The following is a 22,020-nucleotide window of genomic DNA, read 5'->3' on the forward strand; positions in this document are numbered from 1 at the left end:
CAAAATATTCTTTGACGTGCAGCGCACAGGACAGCCACTCAGTTCTTCAAACCCCATCCATAATAAAAAAAGATGAAGTGATTTATTTTACTGCCAAATGGAGCAGCAAATTATTTTTTTACAACCTGATAGTAGTGACATGTTTTCACAGGAAACATTTCAAACTGGCTTGGTGCCAGCTAGACAACTATGAGACTCGTGATGTTGGGTGATAAGTTTTGAAATCTTTGCAGACCTGTATTTGTATCGTAAACAGTTAAAATAACAGTATTATAGAAGTTGTTGCTTTTCAATTGTCTTTCAAAAGATTTTTATCAGTAATTTTTGAACAGGTTTTCGAAGATGCTTGTTTTATTTCAATCTGTCTCTGTACTTTTATTAAGGTTAAAAGGCCCTTGAAGAAGACTTCAAACCCAATAAAAAAATAAGCAGGTTTTCTGTATAAAATGCTTCAGGATAAAACATTAGTTGTCTAGGAAATCTAGTGAATCTATTAGAAAAACCGGCAATAAAATTCCTGATAATATAAACTCTGCTTAACTCCCCAAATTCTCTTTCCAGCATTTCCTCTCCCTTCCTGCCTACACCATTAGTACCAATATGGACTCCAACATTTAACTCTCATCTTTCAGACTGTGACTGCTCTGAGACATCCTTGACACTGACCCTGGCAGCAGATTACCTGCTCCCAACTGAAGAGTCTCCCATCACTATTGATAACCTAGTCCAGTGTTGCAAAGCTTTTTTTTGAGTGTGTGCCCAAATTGGCAATAATTTAATAAAAAGGTCTGTCCCATGGCTTTGTAACTTAGAGCAGAAGTGAATTAGTAACAATAATTGTGAACTTTAAGGAAAAATGTTGAGTACCCTTGTTTATTTACATGTATCATTAGTTGTCTAGGAAATCTAGTGAATCTAATATTAAAAAACTGGCAATAAAATTCCTGATAATACAGTATAGAGAGTTTCTTTCCACATCAACTGCCAACCTTTAGCTTAAAGTTTCAAAAAAAAATCCAAACATTTCAAATTAGTGACTGAGATTATACTTTTTTGAAATCATTTCATTGCTCTATGTGACAGCTACTGTTTAAAATTTAATCCTCTATTTACTAAAGTAACAAAATACTCTGCTTTTTGCTGTAAGCACCTATTTCTCCAGCAACAAAATTTAAAGGTCAGTTACAGCGAACACATTTTTCTCACTGTGATGCTTTTTGCACATCTATGAAATTCTACAAGAGACTTTTGTTTTACATTGTGACCAGAGCTTTTAATCAGTCAACTAGAGCAACTGAAAACTAATCTGAAGCACGCTGACAGGCTAATCACATTTAATAACAAAACTAATTTTAAGATCACAAAGCCTTTATTGTTTCCATTACACTTCATTTTAAGTTCACAATTTGGTCAAATATTAACCATCAGAAGCCTATATTTTAAAATACTATCAGGTGATCCTCTGCATATTGGCCCTTTAACAGAAATTTGTCCTCAGAATTATAATTTGAGATATGGAATAAAATTCACTCCAACTTTGAAGTAGTAAGATTAATAAATCTTTTGCCTAATGAAGGGTCCCAGACCAAAATGTCAACTACTTATTCCTCACCATAGATGCTGCCTGACCTGCTGTGCTCCTCCAGCATTTTGTGTGTTACTCTTGATTATCAGTATCTGTTGAATCTCATGTTTAAATCTATCCCCCCCAACAACATTTGCTTCTTGTGCACCGAAGATGCTTCACTCTCTACAGAAATCCCAATACACGCTCATACCATATAACCATATAACAATTACAGCACGGAAACAGACCATCTCGGCCCTTCTAGTCCATGCTGAATGCTTATTCTCACTGAGTCCCACCTACCTGCGCACAGCCCATAACCCTCCATTCCTTTCCTGTCCATATACTTATCCTTTTTTTTTAAAACAAGAGAAAATCTGTAGATGCTGGAAATCCAAGCAACACACAAAATGTTGGAGGAACTCAGCAGACCAGGCAGCATCTATGGAAAATAGTACAGTTGTCCCAACAGATACTGTTCTGAGGAATGCAAAACCCTACCCTATCAATTTAGTGATCTCTTGTATAGAGATTCTGAGAAAACAAAATAGAAGGAAATCATGTGGTGTTATTGGAGTCTCCAGTAATCCAGAAATCTCCACATAAACAGTCTCTTGGACATCTTTGGGCACAGGACTTAGTACTATGAGACTTGAAATAGGTATCAAAATGTGTAAGATTGAGTATCGCTGCTTGTAAAACATGTTTTAGACAAGCCAGATAAGAATGCCATATTAATTATTCATATTACTCAACTCTCAGCAAACCTCTAACAAAGCGAGAAGGAAATATCCAAATAAAAAAATCAATCAATGATTTATTTTATAACTAGCATTGCACCTCCAGGAGGATGTGTTAGCAGTGTGGGAGCAAGTATATATAAAAATCTCTGTGCCCTCAATGAAACATTAACCTTTTACTTGGCACACCCATTAACAGTTTTCATTACAAGCCCATCAATTAAATTCAGTAGAGCTTAAGCACCAAACGGCCTCACATACTTCCCTTTGTATGCTGTTCTGTAGTGCATAATGATAAATAACAGGTAAACATGGGAGCAGGGTCAGCTAAGGGTTGCAATTCAAAAGAAATACTGAAGGAATCTGTTAAATAACTGAAGTACAGGTCGAGTACTCCCTTATCTGAAATTCCAAAATCCGAAAGCCTCAGTAATCTGAATTTTTGAGTGCTGACATGACATCACAAACAGAAAATTCCACATAGCGCTGGGAAGATTTACAGGCAATACACAGGTCCCTGCACATCACAAACAGTTCTGAGAAGTGACCTCACATATATAATGAACAGAAGTTAATGAAAAATAGAAAAAGCACTGCATAAACCAAAAAAAAATGTAGATCTGGATCATGTCTTCAGTGATTCAGCAATTCAGGAACAGCTTCTTCCTTTCTGCTATCAGAATCCTAAATGGACATTGAAGCTTTGGATACTACATCACTTTTTTAAATACACTGTATTTCTGTTTTTGCACATTTTTAATCATCTATTCAATATACGTAACTGATTTACTTGTTTATTTATTATGTTTTATTCTATTTATTATTATTTTCTCTCTCTCTCTGCTAGATTATGTATTGCATTGAACTGCTGCTGCTAAATTAACAAATTTCACGTCACATGCCGGTGATAATAAACCTGATTCTGATTCTGTATTGAAATAATGGATTCTGAGTAAACATATGCCACTCAATGGTATGCTGATCATGAAACAAACAAAGTGTATCACAACAAACGGAAAATTAAAGGTAATTGTGAATATTCAGCAGACTGGTTGCAGAAGTTTAAAAGGTACTGCATTTAATTTTTAAAGATTTAAAGAATTTTAAAGATCACAAAGCATCATTCTACTGATCACTAAGCAACAGAGAAATTAATTGATAAATTTGCAAAGAAAGTCACTGATGAATATCTAACATCAGAACAAGACTACAAAGATAATTTTTTTCTAAAGTTTTATGTAAGGTATAAAAACAAAGTAAATACAAAAACAATGTACTGTCACATTTAATCAAAACACGGCATCCTAATGAACACAAAGGATGTCAGTACTTCCACCAAGCATTTCTGATTAAGGGGCACTCAACCTGTATTGCTATACACCATACTTCGGTCAGAAAAGGGCCCTTTAAAAATCACACCTTCAAAAGTGGCTGAACTATAATAAGCTAGTTGCTCTGAAAGACACGTGTTAAAGTCGAATCTGAATAAAACTCGGGAGACCAGCTTCTTATAGTTTTAACAGTTTATTGCGCATCCCCCTGCAGGAGTTTGAGACCCAGTTGTCAAAGGAAACTGCCACCATCCGACAAGTGGACCCACTTAGTCAGGTTACAGTCATATATTTATACATAGTAAGCTCCATTCATACTGTTGCAGATGTTATTGGAACTGGTACTCCCACCAAGTCTGTTGGTGCAAAACTTAGTTACAGATAAGAGAGCTCACTAAATTCAAGGTTTTAATTACAGAAGGATGTACTATCAGTTATTCCCTTTACAAGACCCTGACTTAATTACAGACGGATGTTCATTCCTGTCCTCATCAGTGAGTCCTCCTCCCCTTACTCAAACAAGAGTACAATGTATAATGTTATCAACTCTCAATGTGTCCATTTTCCTTAAGCTAACTGCTGAGGACAGAGTTTACTTCAGTTCAAGAATTCCTATTCTGTCCCAATTATTCTTTTAGTCAGAGGTTACATAGGTTCAAAATGATTTTTTTAATATATCCTCAATTCCTCACATGCCTCAGAACAAACTTTCCCAACAGCACCTCAAAAGCATTGCACAACACCTTAATAAGCTGTTCTTTTAATTGCAAAACTTGCACTGGCTGAAACACTTCAAATTACAGCGTGCCTGGTCAAAATATACTGACACAATTCAACATGGAAATCAGTATACCACTCTAAGGCAGTGGGGTGCAGGGTGACAAATTAGAACAGCAACAAAAAGTCAGTTATTTATATTTCCTAAATGGCTATAAAGACACAGCTCCTTTTGTGTACATAGTCAGTGTCCTAGCAGTATTGTATAGCAAGCCATCAATCTCAAGTACCAATAGTTAAACCAAATGACACATTATTCCAATGTTAATTGTTGACTGTTATAAAAAAAATTGACTCTTTCCTTGAGGATTTAAATATTTCATCCTTCCTTTTGGGTTTACAACCCAACCTCAATTTTACCCTCAATCCCTCCACTTACTGCCCAACTCCTCTGGTTCCCACTACCAACACCTTTCCCGCCCCCCACCCCCCATGTTATATTAAACCCTCCCAGTAACTAGAAGTGGCAATACAAGTAGATAAGATGGTAAAGGTGGTGTATGGCACACTTCCCTTAATCAATCAGGGCAGAATAATGGAGAGCAAAAATAATATATTTTCTCCAGGGTTGATATGTCAGACAGTAGAGGTTGGAGAGGGGAGGTGTTTAAAAGATGAGACTTGAGGCAAGTTTTATTTTATTTATACAGAGTGGCAGATGCCTGGAACACTGCCAGTGGAGGTGGTGAAGGCAAATATAATAGCTTAGACCAGCACAAGACAGACAGAATGGAGGGATATAGACCATGTACAGGTAGTTGCTCGGTTTAAGCTGGAACCATGGTCAGCAAAGACATGGTAGGCCAAAGGCCCTGTTCCTATACAATATTTTTGTCCAAATTGTTTTTACATATTAAAGAGGTCCCAGCATTGATATGCATAGGAAAGCACTGGCTTCCAGTCAGACTACCACTCCTCTTCCACTATCCTCTGTCTAGGACAAGACAATTTTGGATCTAATCTATTAAGCCTCCATGGAATTCGTATATCTTAATCTTCTGGAGCAGCCCATCATGATGGACCCCATCAACTTTTTAAAAAAGTCTACATAGAAAACATCCATTGCCCCACACAAAGCTATGACTAGCTAACCCTAGTCAAGACTAAGCTTTTCCAGTTGCAAGCAGAGCCTGCCCAAAGAATCTTTTCCAATCATTTCTCTAATCACTGATGCAAGGCCACAAGCCTATAGTTTGTATCAAATGCCCCTCTTAAATAGAAATAAAATATAAAATTGATTATTCCCTTTTTGGCTGAGACTTTGCCTGTAGCTTTATAGGATATAATATTCTATGTCCAGTCTGAGCAATCTTCTCTCTTGCCTGCTTCAATAATTCGTATAAATCTCATGAAGTCCTGGAAACTTATCTACCCATATGTTCTCCAAAACCACCTCTTTGATATCAATATTTTCTAGAATTTCAGCAGATCCTACCTGATCACTTTCTTCCATGTCCTCCTTGCTGAGTACTGATATGAGGTATTTAGTATCTCGCCCACTTCCACTGGCTTTAGGGATAAATCTCCAAGTTTGTCCTTGAGTAATCCTACCTTGTCTCGATTTACCATCTTGTCTTTAAAATGTAGAAAATATCTTGGAATTCTTTAATTTTACTTGCCACATGTATTTTAGGCTTCCTTAAGCCCTCATGATTAAATTCTCTCCTGCTTCCTTTCAATTCAAAAGGTCATGTTTGATTTCAGTTCATCCTTCCTTATTCTCTTGACTAAATTTGTAGCACTCATCCAAGATTAAATATTTCTTCTAAATGTTACAAACTAAAGCCTCTAATTGCTAAATGGGAGAAAGGACAAAATCTAATGCAGTTTATGCACAAAGCTATGATGCTGGTAGGATACATGAGTAATAGTTATTATAATATCAAACTTCAGCATGCATATGAGATTTGCTAGAATAATTTAAAAGGTATGACGGATGCTACTAAACAGTAAAGGTGGTTTTATAGAGGTCTTCAACCAAGTTGAAAAATTCACAATCAGAAAATCATTTACTCTATGCAATTTAGTTAATTTTGAAAATAACCAGGGACCTGAGAACAAACACATTAAGATTTTTCTTCCACTGCCTGATAAACCAGTTGGTACAGATTCAACAGCAGCTTCAGAACACAAAAGGTAATTTAATAACTAAAGAAAACATTGTGAAAGAGCAGGTCAAGCGCTGACAATGAAATGGACCAAGAAGCTATTGTAGAAGTATATAAAAAAGATTTAACTGGTAGTATAGTTATTCCTCAGTTAATGGGGAGGCATGATCTTAAAGAACTTGCACTCATACAAAAATTAAGCAGGAGGTAGAATATATATTCCTGTTCAAAATATCAGCTTGATACCTAGCACAAGGTGCTGGAGGAAGAGGAGAGAGTTGGTTCACTAAACTGTACTCACCAGTGGGTTTCAAAGCAGATCAAGGTCACTGGATCAGCATGCACGTGACCTTGCATGCTGGGTCCTAGAGATCACCAAGCAGTTTGCTTCATTTTTCTCAGAATGGAAATTCTCTGCCTCATCACCCCACCCATCACAGCAATGTCCTCACCTAACAATTCCCAAGTAAGTATTACAACCCAAAGTCATAGCACTTGTGCCTAGTTTTCAAGTTGGCAGCTCAATACTTTACAGCAATGCAAACATTGCCTACTTATTTGGAACTAGTCGCACTATGAGAAGCAAATTGTGTTCTACAACCCTTGCTGCAGTGAGCACAGCCTTCCGTAAGCAAAGAATCAGACAGCACTTTCTCTACAACTGCAACACTACATTTCTTTCTTTTTCCTACATTAATATAATTATTCAAGGCATAATCTGTATGGATGGCATGAAAAGCTTTTCACTGTATCGCAGTACATATGACAATATTAAACCAATTTATCTTTCTGGTGGGAAAGACTGGTTAACGTCTACTAACTAGAAGAAGAGGAAGTTACAAGTTCTGCAATTTCTCTACACAGCTGAAAGTTCGAGTGTTTTGCAACAAAACAACAAGGAAATGCATTTCTGGCAGTTGTATTTTACAAGCAAAGGGAATATTTTGTAATGACTCAGTACTGTTATGGTAGACAACAGGAATGGCCCATCATAGCCCAGCCCTCAGCATTCTCCTCAACAGATTTTTCTAGGCGCAACAGATAACAAGTATGAGGGTATAGATAGAAAATGTGCAGAAAGACCCTAAGGCAATATCTCCATAATTATGTACTTAAATTCAGTTATGACTTTGCCAAGGGACCACGCAGTCGCAAAACTGTTACATCTTCACACAGGACACTGTCATAAATGAAATACCCATGACCTGCTGGTAGAACACTGGATAGAACAAGCATATTTCCCCATGGATTCAACTGATCTCCTATATTCTTGCAGATGATTGACTGCTTGTAATTATATTACTCTCTCTATAAGGCAGTATGAGAAAGAAAAAAACAAGAACACAGCTTGTAGTTTATAGAGGGTCAAGCAGGGACATGCTTTCATAGTTCTTGTCCAGCGAACAGGTTATGCATTTAGGAATAGACATATTCTGAGGATACACACTACTGAAACCACTCAACAACACAAGAAGGCACTTTCAAAAGTGAACCCACTTTTCTTGAATGCCTATATAGTAGCAAACTAAAGTCTTTTATCGAGTGTGACAGTAATTGGCTTCAAAGTCACAAGGTGCAGCTGTGTCAACAAGACAGCTTTTTATTAGATAAGCAGCTGTAATGTTACACACAAGTCAGCCGCTGGTCTCAAAGGGTCCGGAACAAAGCATGGTATATATACAGATAATTACTTGTTGCTCAACAAGTACATTCACCTATTCCTTATTCATTAGTTCAGAGCAACTGTGACACAATCAGGAAGCACACAGGATTCTAGGGCACCAGGCCAATCTACAGGGAACGTGGGCCATACAAGAACCAAGTCAGAGGGCTAGGTTAATTAGATTCCAATTGACTTCTTGAGCAGTCCAAACTCCAAGCCACAAGTCACTGTTGAGATTGGTTAAGGGGTCCTATATTCCACACACACAAGAATGGCACGTCCAGAGAGCTAAATGTTCTTATAGCATTATTGTATCAAAAGTATAGAACTCAAATGCATTTGGATTTTCGGAGAGATTCTTACATTTGATATTCAAGCACAAGCATACATGTAGTGAATAGAATTGTGACATCTCCTATTCAACCACATCACACTTTACAGCCACCACATTCAACTTCAAGTTCCACAATCTTTCAATCAGCACTCCATAATTTTGGTCTCTAAAAATTGGCAATGCATATTGTACTGTTGGCATATTTTAGTTGATTAAAAGAAATGTCAGATCATCACACCTAAAACCCAAGTTGCTTCCAAGTTTCAGTCACTTATACAAAAGGCTTTTGTAGCTACTGTTAACTTTTATTCAATATTAAGCATATTGAGAAATTTAATTACATTTATATATGAAAGTTGTTAAAAATATCAAGCTACCCATCAAATTATGGATATCAGACAAACCAGGATGATCTTCACCATGCAAGTTCACTGATTAATTGATTTATGATGTCACATGTAGCAATACAGTGAAACTGTATTTTCTTGCAAGCATTTCAAATAGGTCAATTTTTTACATTGGTGTATAAAGATAGTACAAGGAGAAACAAAGAGCAGAATAAAGAGCATCAAGAAAGTACATTGCAGGTAGAGAATAAGTTACAAGGTCATAACAGGGTAGTTGTGAGGTCAATTTCATCTCATTGTAGTAGGGAAACATACAATAGTCTCATAATAGCATGATAAGAAGCTATCCAGCAGACTGGTGTTACTGTCTTTCAGACTTTTCAATCTTCTGTCCAATGGAGGGAGAGGTGGAGAAGAGATAATGTCAAGATTTGGTGGGATCTTTGATATTTTTGATTATGCTGGCTGCTTTATTAGGACAGTCAGATGTGCAGATAACGTCCATGGATGAGAGGCTGCTTATCGTAATGTGCTTGTCTACAACACTGTTATCTCTTGCTGTCATGGGCACAGCAATTGCCATACAAAGACATAATGCATCCAGTTACAATGCTTTCTATGGTGCATCTATAAAAATTGATAAAGGTCGACAGGGACATGCCAAATTTCTTTAAGCCTCTTGAGGAAGTAGAGGCGGGGGGGGGGGGGGGTTGGACCAGGGCAGACTATTGGAAAATGAAGCTCTAAGCCCGCTTGACCTCAACATCAGTCATGTAAAATCATACGCACCAATCACCACCTACCTGAAGTTAATGACCAGCTCTTTTATTTTGCTGCCATTGAGGAGAAGTTTGTTATTATGACACCATGACGACCTTAGCGATTACAGGGATGACTTACTACGGACAGAAAAGCTTGAGCATATATTAAGAAAGAGGAATTACTGGAGCTTTTGGAAAGCATTGAGTTGGACAAGTCACCAGGACTGGATGAGATATACCCTACAGTACTGTGGGAGATGAGGGAGGAGATTGCTGAGCCTCTGGCAATGATCTTTGCATCAACAATGGGGACAGGAGAGGTTCCGGAGGATTGGAGGTTTGCAGATGTTGTTCCCTTGTTCAAGAACGTGAGTAGGGATAGCCCAGCAAATTATAGACCAGTGAGTCTTACTTCAGTGGTTGTTAAGTTGATGGAGAAAATCCTGACAGACTGGATTTATGAATATTTGGAGAGGCATAATATGATTAGGAATAGTCAGCATGGCTTTGTCAAAGGCAGGGCATGCCTTACGAGCATGATTGAATTTTTTGAGGATGTGACTAAACACACTGATGAAGGTAGAGCAGCAGATGTAGTATATATGGATTTTAGCAAGGTATTTGATAAGGTACCCCATGCAAGGCTTATTGAGAAAGTAAGGAGGCATGGGATCCAATGTGACATTGCTCTAAAGATCCAGAACTGGCTTGCACAGAGAAGCCAAAGAGTAGTTGTAGACAGGTCATATTCTACATGGAGGTCGATGACCAGTAGTGTGCCTCAGGGGTCTGTACTGGGACCCTTCATGTTTTGTAAAAAAAAACCTCTTCATGCTTTTTATAAATGACCTGGATGAGGGATGGTTTAGTAAATTTGCTGATGACACAAAGGTTGGGGGTGTTGTGGATAGTGTGGAGGGCTGTCAGAGGTTACAGCGGGACATCGATAGGATGCAAGACTGAGCTGAGAAGTGGCAGATGGAGTTCAACCCAAATAAGTGTGAAGTGGTTCATTTTGTTAGGTCAAATATAATGGCAGAAAATAGTATTAGTGGCAAGATTCTTGGCAGAGTGGAGGATGAGGGATCTTGACGTCTGAATCCATAGCACACTCACAGCTGCTGCACAGGTTGACTGTGTGGTTAAGAAGGCATATGGTGTATTGGCCTTCTTGTAGTAAGGTCACCAGAACTGAGCACAGATAAAGGATGTGGAAACTATAGAAAGGGTGCACAAGAGATTTACAAGGATGTTGCCTGGACTGGCGAACATGCCTTATGAGAATAGGCTGAGTAAACTTGGCCTTTTCTCCTTGGAGTGATGTAGGATAAGAGGTGACCTGATTGAGGTGTATAAGATGATGGCAGGCATTGATTGTGTGGATAGTCAGAGGCTTTTTCCCAGGGCTGAAATGGCTAACACAAGACGATACAGTTTTAAGGTGCTTAGATGTAGGTACAGAGGAGATGTCAGAGGCAAGTTTGTTTTTTTTATTTAAAAAATGCAGAGAGTGGAATGGGCTGCCAGCAGTGGTGGGGGAGGCAGGCCGATACAATAGCGCCTTAAGAGGCTCCTGGATAGGTACATGGAGCTTAGAAAAATAGAGGGCTATGGGTAAGCAGAGGTAATTTCTGAGGTGAGGGCATATTCGGCACAGCATTGTAGATTAAAGGGCCTGTATTGTGCTGAAGGTTTTCTATGTCACCAGACTCTCATTCTGGTACTCTGACTTTGAGGGGGAGTGGGCAGTGGTGGCTTGCTTTATGATTAATTTGTCGTGGTGCACAGATGTGGTGGTTCTTTCCAAGTCCTGCTCCCCCCAGCTGAAACATATGGCAGTCAAGTGCAACCCATTCTATCAGCTAAGGGAGTTTTCCATCCTGATATTGGCTACAATTACATTCCACCCCTAGCTAACATCAAGTTGGTACTAGAGAAGATGAGCACTATGATCAACAGTCACGAGACAATGCGCCCTGACACCTTCCCAATCATTACGGGGTCTTCAAGTAGGTCAGCTTGAAGAAGCCTCTGTCAAACTACCAACAACATATCACCAGTGGAACCAGAGAAGCGAACACATTTGGCTACTGTTACACCCCCAACAAGATGGCTTACTGTGCCATCCCAGAGCCACACTTTGGCAAGTCTAATCACCTCGCTGTACTTCTGCATGAGATAGGTACAGACTGAACACAGCACCAATGATGAGGACAATGAAGATAAGGTGCACAGAGGAACTGAAACACTTACAGGACTGCTTTGAATCGGTGGACTGGACTACATTCAGTAATTCATCTTTGGATATGAATAAATATACCACAGTCATCACATATTTCATCAAGACCTGTGTGGACTCAAGTACATACTGGACATACCAAACCAGATGCTGTGGGCAAACCTGGAGATTTGCCATCTGCCAAAGACTAGCTCTGTGACATTCAAGTCCAGTGATGCAAAATTCTACAAGAAAGTCAGGTGCAATCTACAAAAGACTATTGTGAAAGCAGAAAGGCAATTACCAGTGAAACTAGACATACAGTAAGATGCATGTTAACTGTGGCAGGTTTTGCATGCCATGACTTAAGTTTATGTGAAACCTAGCATAATAAATAGCTGTGATGCTTCACTCCCCAATGAGCTCAAAGCCTTTTGGGCATGCTTTGTAAGGAATAAAACTACGCCTGTGCAAATCTCTGCAGCATCTGGTGACCCTGTGATATCTGTCACTGAAGTTGACGTCAGAATACCTTTCGAGGTGAACTCACCCACACAAAGTGCCAGGCTCCAATGGTGTACTTGGCAGGGCACTGAAAACCTAAGCCAACCAACTGGCAGGAGTGTTCAAGAACATACTAAACTTCCCACTGCTGCATCACACGTTCCCAACTACTTCAAAAGGACATCAATCATACTGGTGCCCAAGAAGAGCAAGGCGAGTTGCCTCAATTACTGTTGCCCAGAAACACTCACATCTACAGTGATGAAGTGCTTGAGAAGTTGGTCATGGCTATAATTAACTCCTGCCTGAGTAAGTACATGCAAGCGTTGCTATTTGCCTTCTGCTACAACAGATCGACAGTGGATGGCATCTCACCAGTTCTCCATTTGGCCTTGGAGCATTTGAACAGCTGCAAAACCCATGCCAGACTGCTGCTTATTGGTTATACCAGCATCCCTCAGTACTAGTCAACAAGCTTGGGTCTGTGTACCTCCCTCTTGAACTGGATCCTCAAACTTCCTCAATGGAAGACTACAACCAGTGCAGATAGGAAACAACAGAGCAGACAATCAAAATGGGCGCACTTCAAAATGCATACTTAGCCTAATACTCTACTCTCTACACTCATGACTCTGACTATAAACTCCAACTATAAAATTTGCCAATGACAACTACTCGCAGAGTCCCAGATTATGATGAGGAAGTGTATAGGGGTGAGACAGATCAGCAAGTTGACTGGTGTCACAATTATCTTGTGCTCAGTGTCAAGGACTGATTGTGGAACTCAGAAGGAGAATTCAGGAGAACGTACACCAGTCATCAGAAGGGTAAGCAGTGGAAGGAGTGAGCAGCTTCAAGTACCTCAGTATCAACATCTTAGAGAATCTATCACATTGAACAATCATGAAGAAAGAATGCCAACTGTTATACTTCATTAGGAGTCTGTGGACATTTCCTATGTCACCAAAGACTCTAGCAATTTCCTACAGATGCATCACTACCTAGTTTGGAGGCCCCAATGAACAGGATCAAAACAAGTTGAACAGGATTACAGACTCAGCCAGTTCCATCATGAGCACTAGCCTCCCCACCATCAAGCATACTTTCAAAAGGCCATGTCTCAGGACAGCATCCATCATTGGGGACCCTCACTGTCCAGGATTTGCCCTCTTCTCATTACTGCTATCAGAGAATGGTATAGCTGCCCAAAGGCACACACACTACACTTTTCAGCAACAGCTTCTTCCCCTCCACCAACAGTCCATGGACTTATGAACACTACTTCATAACTTGCTTTTTCTTTACACTATTTAGTTTTTAAATATACTATTGTGTTGCCCTTAAGGCATTTAACTTTATTAAATTTCTGCTTTAAATAATTTGTTTGAACTATTTATAGTTAAAGGTTGATAACTGTGTTACAGTCTAACGAAGGTAAAATTCATCATCCGTAATATATTGAGGCATGTGATGATGTCACCCCCGGTTTCGCTGTGACTTGTGGGTAAGTCCGGTTCAGAGAAACCGGAAGGTGGGGGCCTACACGTGCAGGACCAATGTGAAAAGTTCCATTTCTACCCACAAAGAAACATCACAGAAGCAATGCCATATGTTCATATGACAGTTCATATGTTGAAGTAAAAATATTTATGCTGATTCTGTTAAAAAAAAATGATGGTTGATGAGGTTTATTTTCTTGTGCCATTGAAAGCATTGCTGGAAAAATTGTTTGGAGTCTACCCAAAACTGTTGATGGCTTAAGCAGATTCTGCTTAATGTTGTACTTTAATGAGACTTTAATGTAATATAGTTTGTTATAGTTTTAATTTTACAAATATTTATGATGCAAATGTGGTGTCAAGAAGAAAACAGACACTGTATATGTTTTGTATTATTTATCAACAGTTTTCACCATATGTTAATGTGGAAGAGTGAACAGTAAACGGTTAATCTTACTGCGACTCTGTCTTCATTGGCTCCGGTTTAACTTGGTGTTTAGTCAGAGTTTCAACACACTGCACGAGAACACTAAAACTATTAAAATTACTATTACATGTATTGCTGCCACAAAGCAAATTTCATTAACATACATCACTGATAATAAACCTGATTCTGACTCTTCATTATTTGAGAGGGGGTGTGCCATATCCCAAATCTCCATGAACAGAAGGCGAAAATGCATTTCCTCTAGAAAAATGGATCTCAAGAATTAACAGTGAGGGAAAAGTACAAGACGCGTGGGATCAATTTTGATTGTATGTTAATTTAAACTTAAATTAGAAGTTCTTTTTCTTTTAGTTTTATATGTTTTCCTGTCATGGGATGGCTGTGTAAATATGCTGTACTGTATCTGCTCTATGATATGCTATGCTGCTTTGTAAAATAAGAATAAATAATAATAAAAATTTGAATTACAAAAAAATGGATCTCAACGTAGGTCATACGGCTCCTCAGGGGACCATGCCAGATTTCATAAGGGTTACAATTTTAAAAAGGAGCTGGGGTCTACTGGAGTTTAATGGGCCACAATAAGTTTACTGCTTTTGTGCTGGCGCGTGGCCTAGTGGGCAAGGCATCAGACTAGTAACCTGAAAGTCACTGGTTCGAGCCTCAGCTGAGTCAGCGTGTTTGTGTCCTTGAGCAAGGCACTTAACCACACATTGCTCTGCGATGTCACCGGTGCCAAGCTGCATGGGTCCTAGTGCCCTTCCCTTGGACAACATTGGTGGCGCGGAGAGGGCAGCTTGGGCAACTGCTGGTCTCCCATACAACCCTGCCCAGACCTGCGCCCTGGAAACTCCAGGCGCAGATCTATGGTCTCTCGAGGCCGACGGATGCCACCATTTACTGCTTTAATGAAGAATTACCAAAATAAATCTTTTTTAAAAAATGCAAATATGTAATTTAATTAGAACAGTTGAAATGAATGGGATAATAGACAATAGGTGCAGAAGTAGACCATTAGGCCCTTCGAGCCTGCACCACCATTTTGAGATCATGGCTGATCATCTACTATCAATACCCGGTTCCTGCCTTGTCCCCATATCCCTTGATACCCCTATCCATAAGATACCTATCTAGCTCCTTCCTGAAAGCATCCAGAGAATTGGCCTCCACCACCTTCCGAGGCAGTGCATTCCAGACCCCCACAACTCTCTGGGAGAAGATTTTCCTTAACTCTGTCCTAAATGACCTACCCCTTATTCTCAAACCATGCCCTCTGGTACTGGACTCTTCCAGCATCTGGAACATATTTCCTGCCTCTATCTTGTCCAATCCCTTAATAATCTTATATGTTTCAATCAGATCCCCTCTCAGTCTCCTTAATTCCAGCGTATACAAGCCCAGTCTCTCTAACCTCTCTGCATAAGACAGTCCAGACATCCCAGGAATTAACCTCCTCAATCTACGCTGCACTTCCTCTACAGCCAGGATGTCCTTGCTTAACCCTGGAGACCAAAACTGTACACAATACTCCAGGTGTGGTCTCACCAGGGCTCTGTACAAATGCAAGAGGATTTCCTTGCTCTTGTACTCAATTCCCTTTGTAATAAAGGCCAACATTCCATCAGCATTCTTCACTGCCTGCTGCACTTGCTCATTCACCTTCAGTGACTGATGAACAAGGACTCCTAGATCTCTTTGTATTTCTTCCTTACCTAACTCTACACCGTTCAGATAATACTCTGCCTTCCTGTTCTTACTCCCAAAGTGGATAACCTCACATTTATTCACATTAAACGTCATCTGCCAAGTATCTGCCCACTCACCCAGCCTATCCAAGTCACCCTGAATAATATGCTAGATGATGCAAATGAGACAGCAAAACTCTCCGTCACTCACTGTCTTTATCACTCACTCTCTCCCTACCCACCCCCCCCACTGTGTCTGTCGCTCTCTCTCTACCCACCCACTTCCAGCTCTCCCCTGCCTCTGGCCCCACTCACCCTTCCCTACCTCAGTCCTCCCATTACCCTCAATCCTACATCCCTCCCTCACTGTCCGTGTCTGTGTGTGCATGTATGGTCATCTGGCTAAAGTGCAGAGAGGTGAATACACCTAAAGTCTACCACTGCATCACTATCTACCACTACAATTTCCATTAAATCCCTTTTACTTAGCATATTTTAAAAAGTTCACCTCACTTTTCTTGGTCATACTGTAGCATTTCCAAGTAATAAGCAGCTTGAAAAACAAATTGTTACTGCTAAGTCTAGCATACTTTGTGTGTCAGATGTATTTGAAAAACCAAATTTATTAAACAATTACAAGGACAAAAATCGAATCTTACATCATGCAGACTATTACCACTTTCCTTGGAAATCAAACTTTTCAACAGCAATATTGGACGTTGCAAGTTTATGAATTTTCTCACTGCCCACTCTTAAAATAGAATTGCAAGATAATGATCTGATTATACATCTGATCATTTGAAACACCTACAGATTGATATGGAATTTCAGTTCAGAGACCTGCTGGAGATGTGTTTTCCAGATTGGGTGATGGATCCAATTGAGGCGAATGTGAATGATGTTGACACCACATCGCAAGAAAGCCTTATTCAATAAAGGCTTACAGAGTGATATACCAGCTCAAGCAAAATTCAAAATGCAGCAAGTAAAATTTCTGGATAACCATGGTATTTAAATTGAGTTTCCATAGCTCTGAGAGAAAGTGAAGTTGTTTTTAAAATTTCCCACCTCCTATCTAGTTGAATATGTTTTTTTTTTTAAATTTTATTGAATTTTCAAATATTTGAATATGGTTTTAGTCAAGCTTGTCACCTGCTATCAGAAGCTATCCAAAGCTCATCAACTCTTTCCACAATATCAAGACAGTTATCTTCAACTACCTTTGATCAAGTTAAACCAGATATTCAAAAACTTACTAATTTGCATCTGTTGCAAGAATCTCACTAAATACCCAAAGTAACAATACTAAGCACTTTTTCATTGGTAATTGGAAGAACATATTATAAATAACGTATCCCATTCATATCTTTGAACAGTTTTATTTTTCATATATACCTGTAACATATTTAACATAAATATTAGCTGTATCTTAGGAATTAGTACAGTTGACCAAAAAACTTTAGCAATTAACAGAGACTATGGAGGGTGGGGCCACAGAAGTAAATGAAGTGGGCCACGAGCAGAAAAAAAATTGAGAACCACTGCTCTAGAACCATGCTATTACAGGTATTGTTGCATTCAGGGAAAGGTTTGAAGGAACAAAAAAAAGAGTCAGAGAGAGAGTGATGCCTGCAGAAAGGAGTAGTTAGGGAAAGACATGGCTGGCAATACAATCTTGCAGCTGGTGGAAATGTTGAAGAATGATGTGCTGGATGTATTGGCTGGTGGGACGTAAAGGTCCAGGGAAACTCTTATCCTTGCTCTGGCTCGGAGAGGTGGGGTAAGAGAAGTCTGTGAAACAGAGGAGATGCAGGTGATGGCTCCATCAACCAAAGAGTGAAGGAAGCTCCTTTTCCTGACAATGGAGGACATCTCAAAAGTCCTGGCAGAGGATATCATTTTCTGTTCCTCCATCTCCACCACATCTGGTCTTGGGACTAGGTCTTTTACTCCAGGACATCAGAGAGGTCTTTCTTTTTTCAGAGGGGTTACAGAAAAATAAGTAAGAGAGTTCTTAAAACCAACATATACAGTACCTGATGGTTCAAATGGTCTATTATGCAGAAATATGAATTATATAAAGATTTTTAAATGGCAAAGAAATATTGATAGTATTTTCAACTAACAAATAACGCTTGGCCCCAAATCTCTTCGGCAAGTGCAAATATATTATTGAAGTTTCTGATTACAAGGAGAATCTGCTAACGAAACCTAACATTTGGAATTGGCCTTGCAAAAGTAGTGAATTTAAGGAAAAGCTTGCTCACACTTAAATCTCTCATTAATGATCCTTTTGAAATTCAACAAAATGTCTATCTTAATGACCACACAATCAGGGTCCAGTTACCCAGCAATTACAGGTACAGACAACCCCCTCTATATTCGTAGGTAAGAAGGGATTTCATTTAAGAATGAAACCAGTAGTGGGCCTGTGTAATAACATCTGAGCATCAAATCATCAGTGATGTAATTAGGTGAAGATGTCAGAAAACACAAAGCAACTAAACTGACAAACATTACAGTGGAGTTCAATTTCTGACAATTCACAAGGAAACAAGACTTGCAATTTCTTGACTTCTTCTCCAACAATGGACTAAGAAGGTTTATAGTTCCCCAACCAGCAATTTTAAAAACTATCATTAAATCATTTGATTTACAAAGGCATTTTCTACAGCACTGCAAGCCTGAGGGTCTTCTTTTAATTAGTATGTGTGTCCTTATAACCTAGTTATTCATATAGCTATTAACAATTGACATAGTCTTTCTATATGACTAATCCACCCACAATCAAACTGGAATGAAAATTGTCTCCAATACACATTGGGATTGTACCCATTAAATTTAATCTAATTGTGAGAATTCTACTGAATTATACTTAAAGGCATTCATAATAAACAATCTAAACTATATTAAGGCTTACTCTCAACTGGTAGATTGGTTTCTTATTTATTGTCACATGTACCAAAGTACAGTGGAAAATTTGTCTTGTATACTGACAATAAAGATCAATTCATTACAACAGTGCATTAAAGCAGCACAAAGTAACACAATAAGAGAAAGCAGAATAAGGTTTTATAGTTGCAGGTAGGTACAATGTGTGAGGTCATAATGAAGTAGATCGGGACATCAAGAATCCATCTTATATTATTGAATGATCCCCTAGTCTTAATACAGTGGGACAGAAACAGCTCGAGCCTGTCAGTTTTTTAAAAAATCTTCTCCCTGATGGGAAGGCGGCAAATAGAGAATGCTTAACATGGGATGGATCTTTAATTCTGTTAGCAGTTTTACCACAGCAGACAGAAGTGAAGACAGAGTCCATGGTGGAGATTCTGGTTTCTATGACATGCAGAGTTGTGTCCACAAATCCCTGAGGTTTCCCACAGTTACCTTGGCAAGACATGATGCATCTGGATAGGAACCTTTCTACAGTGCACCAATAAAAATTGGTGAGGCTCGAAGGGGCAATCCAAATTACACAGACAACTCGCTATCTACCTTAGTCCTAGAAGCAAATGTTTTTCCCACAAGTGTGAAAAGAAACCATTTCACTGCATTGGCAGACAATGTAAAAACAGTTTAAACAAAACTTCATCTTGAAAGAGCCAAGTCCACACCATAAAATAATTTTTTTATCTGGGTAATAAATTACTAAAGTAGAAACATGAATAAAGCATTGTTGCATTATATATTTTATAAAAAAATGGATTTCAGCCATCTTAGAATTCCTTTCTAGTGACATAAAAGGAGTCCTTGAACTACACACACAGTGATCTGAAAATTATTCAAACAAACCTTCCGTTCCTCCTTTTATATCTAGTGCAAACAATTACATGCACAAAAGGAAATGTTTAAGATCTCAGGGAGTTACAAAGAAGAAATGCATTGCATTGGTATGAACATATTGCAAGCCAGGCACAAAAACATTACCTCCACGAACAAATCCATTTGTGGTTATAGCAGACGTTGATAGCCCTGTGATGGTGGTGACGACAGTTGCTATGCCAATAACTAGGAGAGCCAGACCTGTTTACAGATGAACAAAATGAAGGAAAAAAAATCCAATAGAAAATATTGAATGTTTAGTTCTGCAAACTAAACTGCATTAAAGATTGTGTATTAGACACATGCATGCACATCACATTGACACTCATTTGGCACACCATAAGCAAAAGGATTAAACATGACAGGAAATCAAGCAACATGAACCATTAATTGAATTCTAGCACAACACAACATTAAGGCTGCTCAGCCTCTAGCCTGGTGAGCTCTGCATTGAGGTCATGGCTGATCATACTATAACCTCAATTCCTCATTCCAGTCTACCATCCCTACTCCCACCCACAAGAAACTTTCACCTCAACACTTGTTAATCGAAAAGGCAAAACGTAAATAAAGTCTCTCGAGAAGAAACAGGAAGCAGAATTCCAGAGCATCATGACCCTCAGTAAATTGCATCTACTCTTAAACTGCAGTTCCCTTCAAACAAAGATGACCTCATGTCTAGGTCACTGAAATACTCTTCACATCTTTCCAATATATGCTCCATTGTAGTCACTTTTCACTCTTAAATTTCTATTCAGCATTAGAAGCCAATAGTTACAGATTTCAAAATACAACTCCTGAACCTCATCTAGATTGAAATGCAATTCAACACAAATGCAACACAAGGTCTGAAACCTTAATCAAAAGAAACTACAGGGTAGAAGAGGAGAACTTATTGTGGTTAATTGTAAGAATACAATCAGAAGATTATACAGTTTAGGAAATGGCAAGCATTAAAAAGACCATCTGTCATAGAAACAGAATTAGATTATCTGGCCCAGATTCTACTCTACCACTCCAACATGCAACATTTATTTTCTCTTTCTCAACCCCATTTTCCTGCCTCCGACCTGTAACTCTTGCTAATCAAGGACCCATCACCCTCCACTTTCAATACAACCAATGATTTAGCCTCCACAGACATGTGAGGTAATGAATTCCAGAGATTCATCATGGTGAGACGAAGGCCCTATTCCTGCACTGTACTGTTCTGTGGTCTCCTTATCTTTAGCCTCAATATCTTCTCTCCACTTCTTCGCCATTATTTTTGTCACCCCTTGCCATCCTCTTGTCAATGGTACCAGGACTGGAACTTAGTCCAACCCCTTGTTCATTGACCATGGGACAGATACAAGGGAGTGAGTATGGCGACTAAAATGGCATGTATTGCTGAGGTCCCTTTCAGGCCATCATTAAGGACACCACCTTCCTGATTACAAATGCTCTGCCTGATAAGAACTACACCATGCAGGTCCAGGCCAAGGAGGAGTTTAACCACAGCTCATGGACACATTCAGCGTCGCCTAGGAAGGTATGAGAAGGATGGAGCTCCCTCCTCCCCTCATCATTTCCCTCTTCACTCTGCCTCTTTCCTCACAGCCCCCACTGTTTCTCTCTCTCTACCCACATAATGCTCTCCTTTCACACCTCTTCCTCCACCCTTCTCCACACTCATCCTTTCTCCCTGTACTCTGCTCTCCCCTTCTTCTGTCCACTCCCTCCTTCTCAACCTTCTCTTCCATCCACATTCTCCTGTTCCCTCCATCTTTCCAATTTCCCACTGTCTTCTTTCTAGTGTTCCCCCTTCCCTACCTCTCCCTCCACAACTTCCCTCTCATTCCACCCCTCCTTCCACTCACCCACCCTGTCATACTGACGTACACCCTCCCCACTACATAACCTGCCAAAAATTTTACCTTTAAAGCACTAGATCCACAATTCATCTACAAGTGACCAGAGAAAGTATAGTATGTTACTTCTAAAGAGGCTTATAAATTTGCCAGAAGTATTTGACCTAAGTATCTTAGAACCAAAAAAATTATAAAGAATGTAAAGATAAATTACAAGTCAGTTCATGAGAAAAATAAAACAGGCTTCTGAGTTTTTATTGGTACATTAAAAATAAAGACTATTTCATGTGCAACTTTTTACAGACTGATAGGAGAATTTCTAATGAGAGAAAAAAAGTAAATAGTTACATTGCATCAATGTTC

At 39.2% G+C, this 22,020-nt stretch overlaps 1 protein-coding gene across 2 annotated transcripts in view; it reads right to left on the reverse strand.

Annotated features, from left to right (window-relative positions):
- The window catches only part of slc12a2 (solute carrier family 12 member 2), a 166,163-nt gene that overhangs the window by 89,948 nt on the left and 54,195 nt on the right, over positions 1-22,020 (reverse strand). For both annotated transcript variants that reach the window (XM_073072075.1, XM_073072065.1), the window contains exon 4: positions 19,913-20,008. In XM_073072075.1, coding sequence (XP_072928176.1) covers positions 19,913-20,008 — 96 coding nt within the window. The remainder of the gene's footprint in view (positions 1-19,912; positions 20,009-22,020) is intronic.

This window comes from Hemitrygon akajei, chromosome 2 (genome assembly GCF_048418815.1).
Source record: "Hemitrygon akajei chromosome 2, sHemAka1.3, whole genome shotgun sequence".
In the NCBI taxonomy this organism is placed as follows: Eukaryota; Metazoa; Chordata; class Chondrichthyes; order Myliobatiformes; family Dasyatidae; genus Hemitrygon; species Hemitrygon akajei.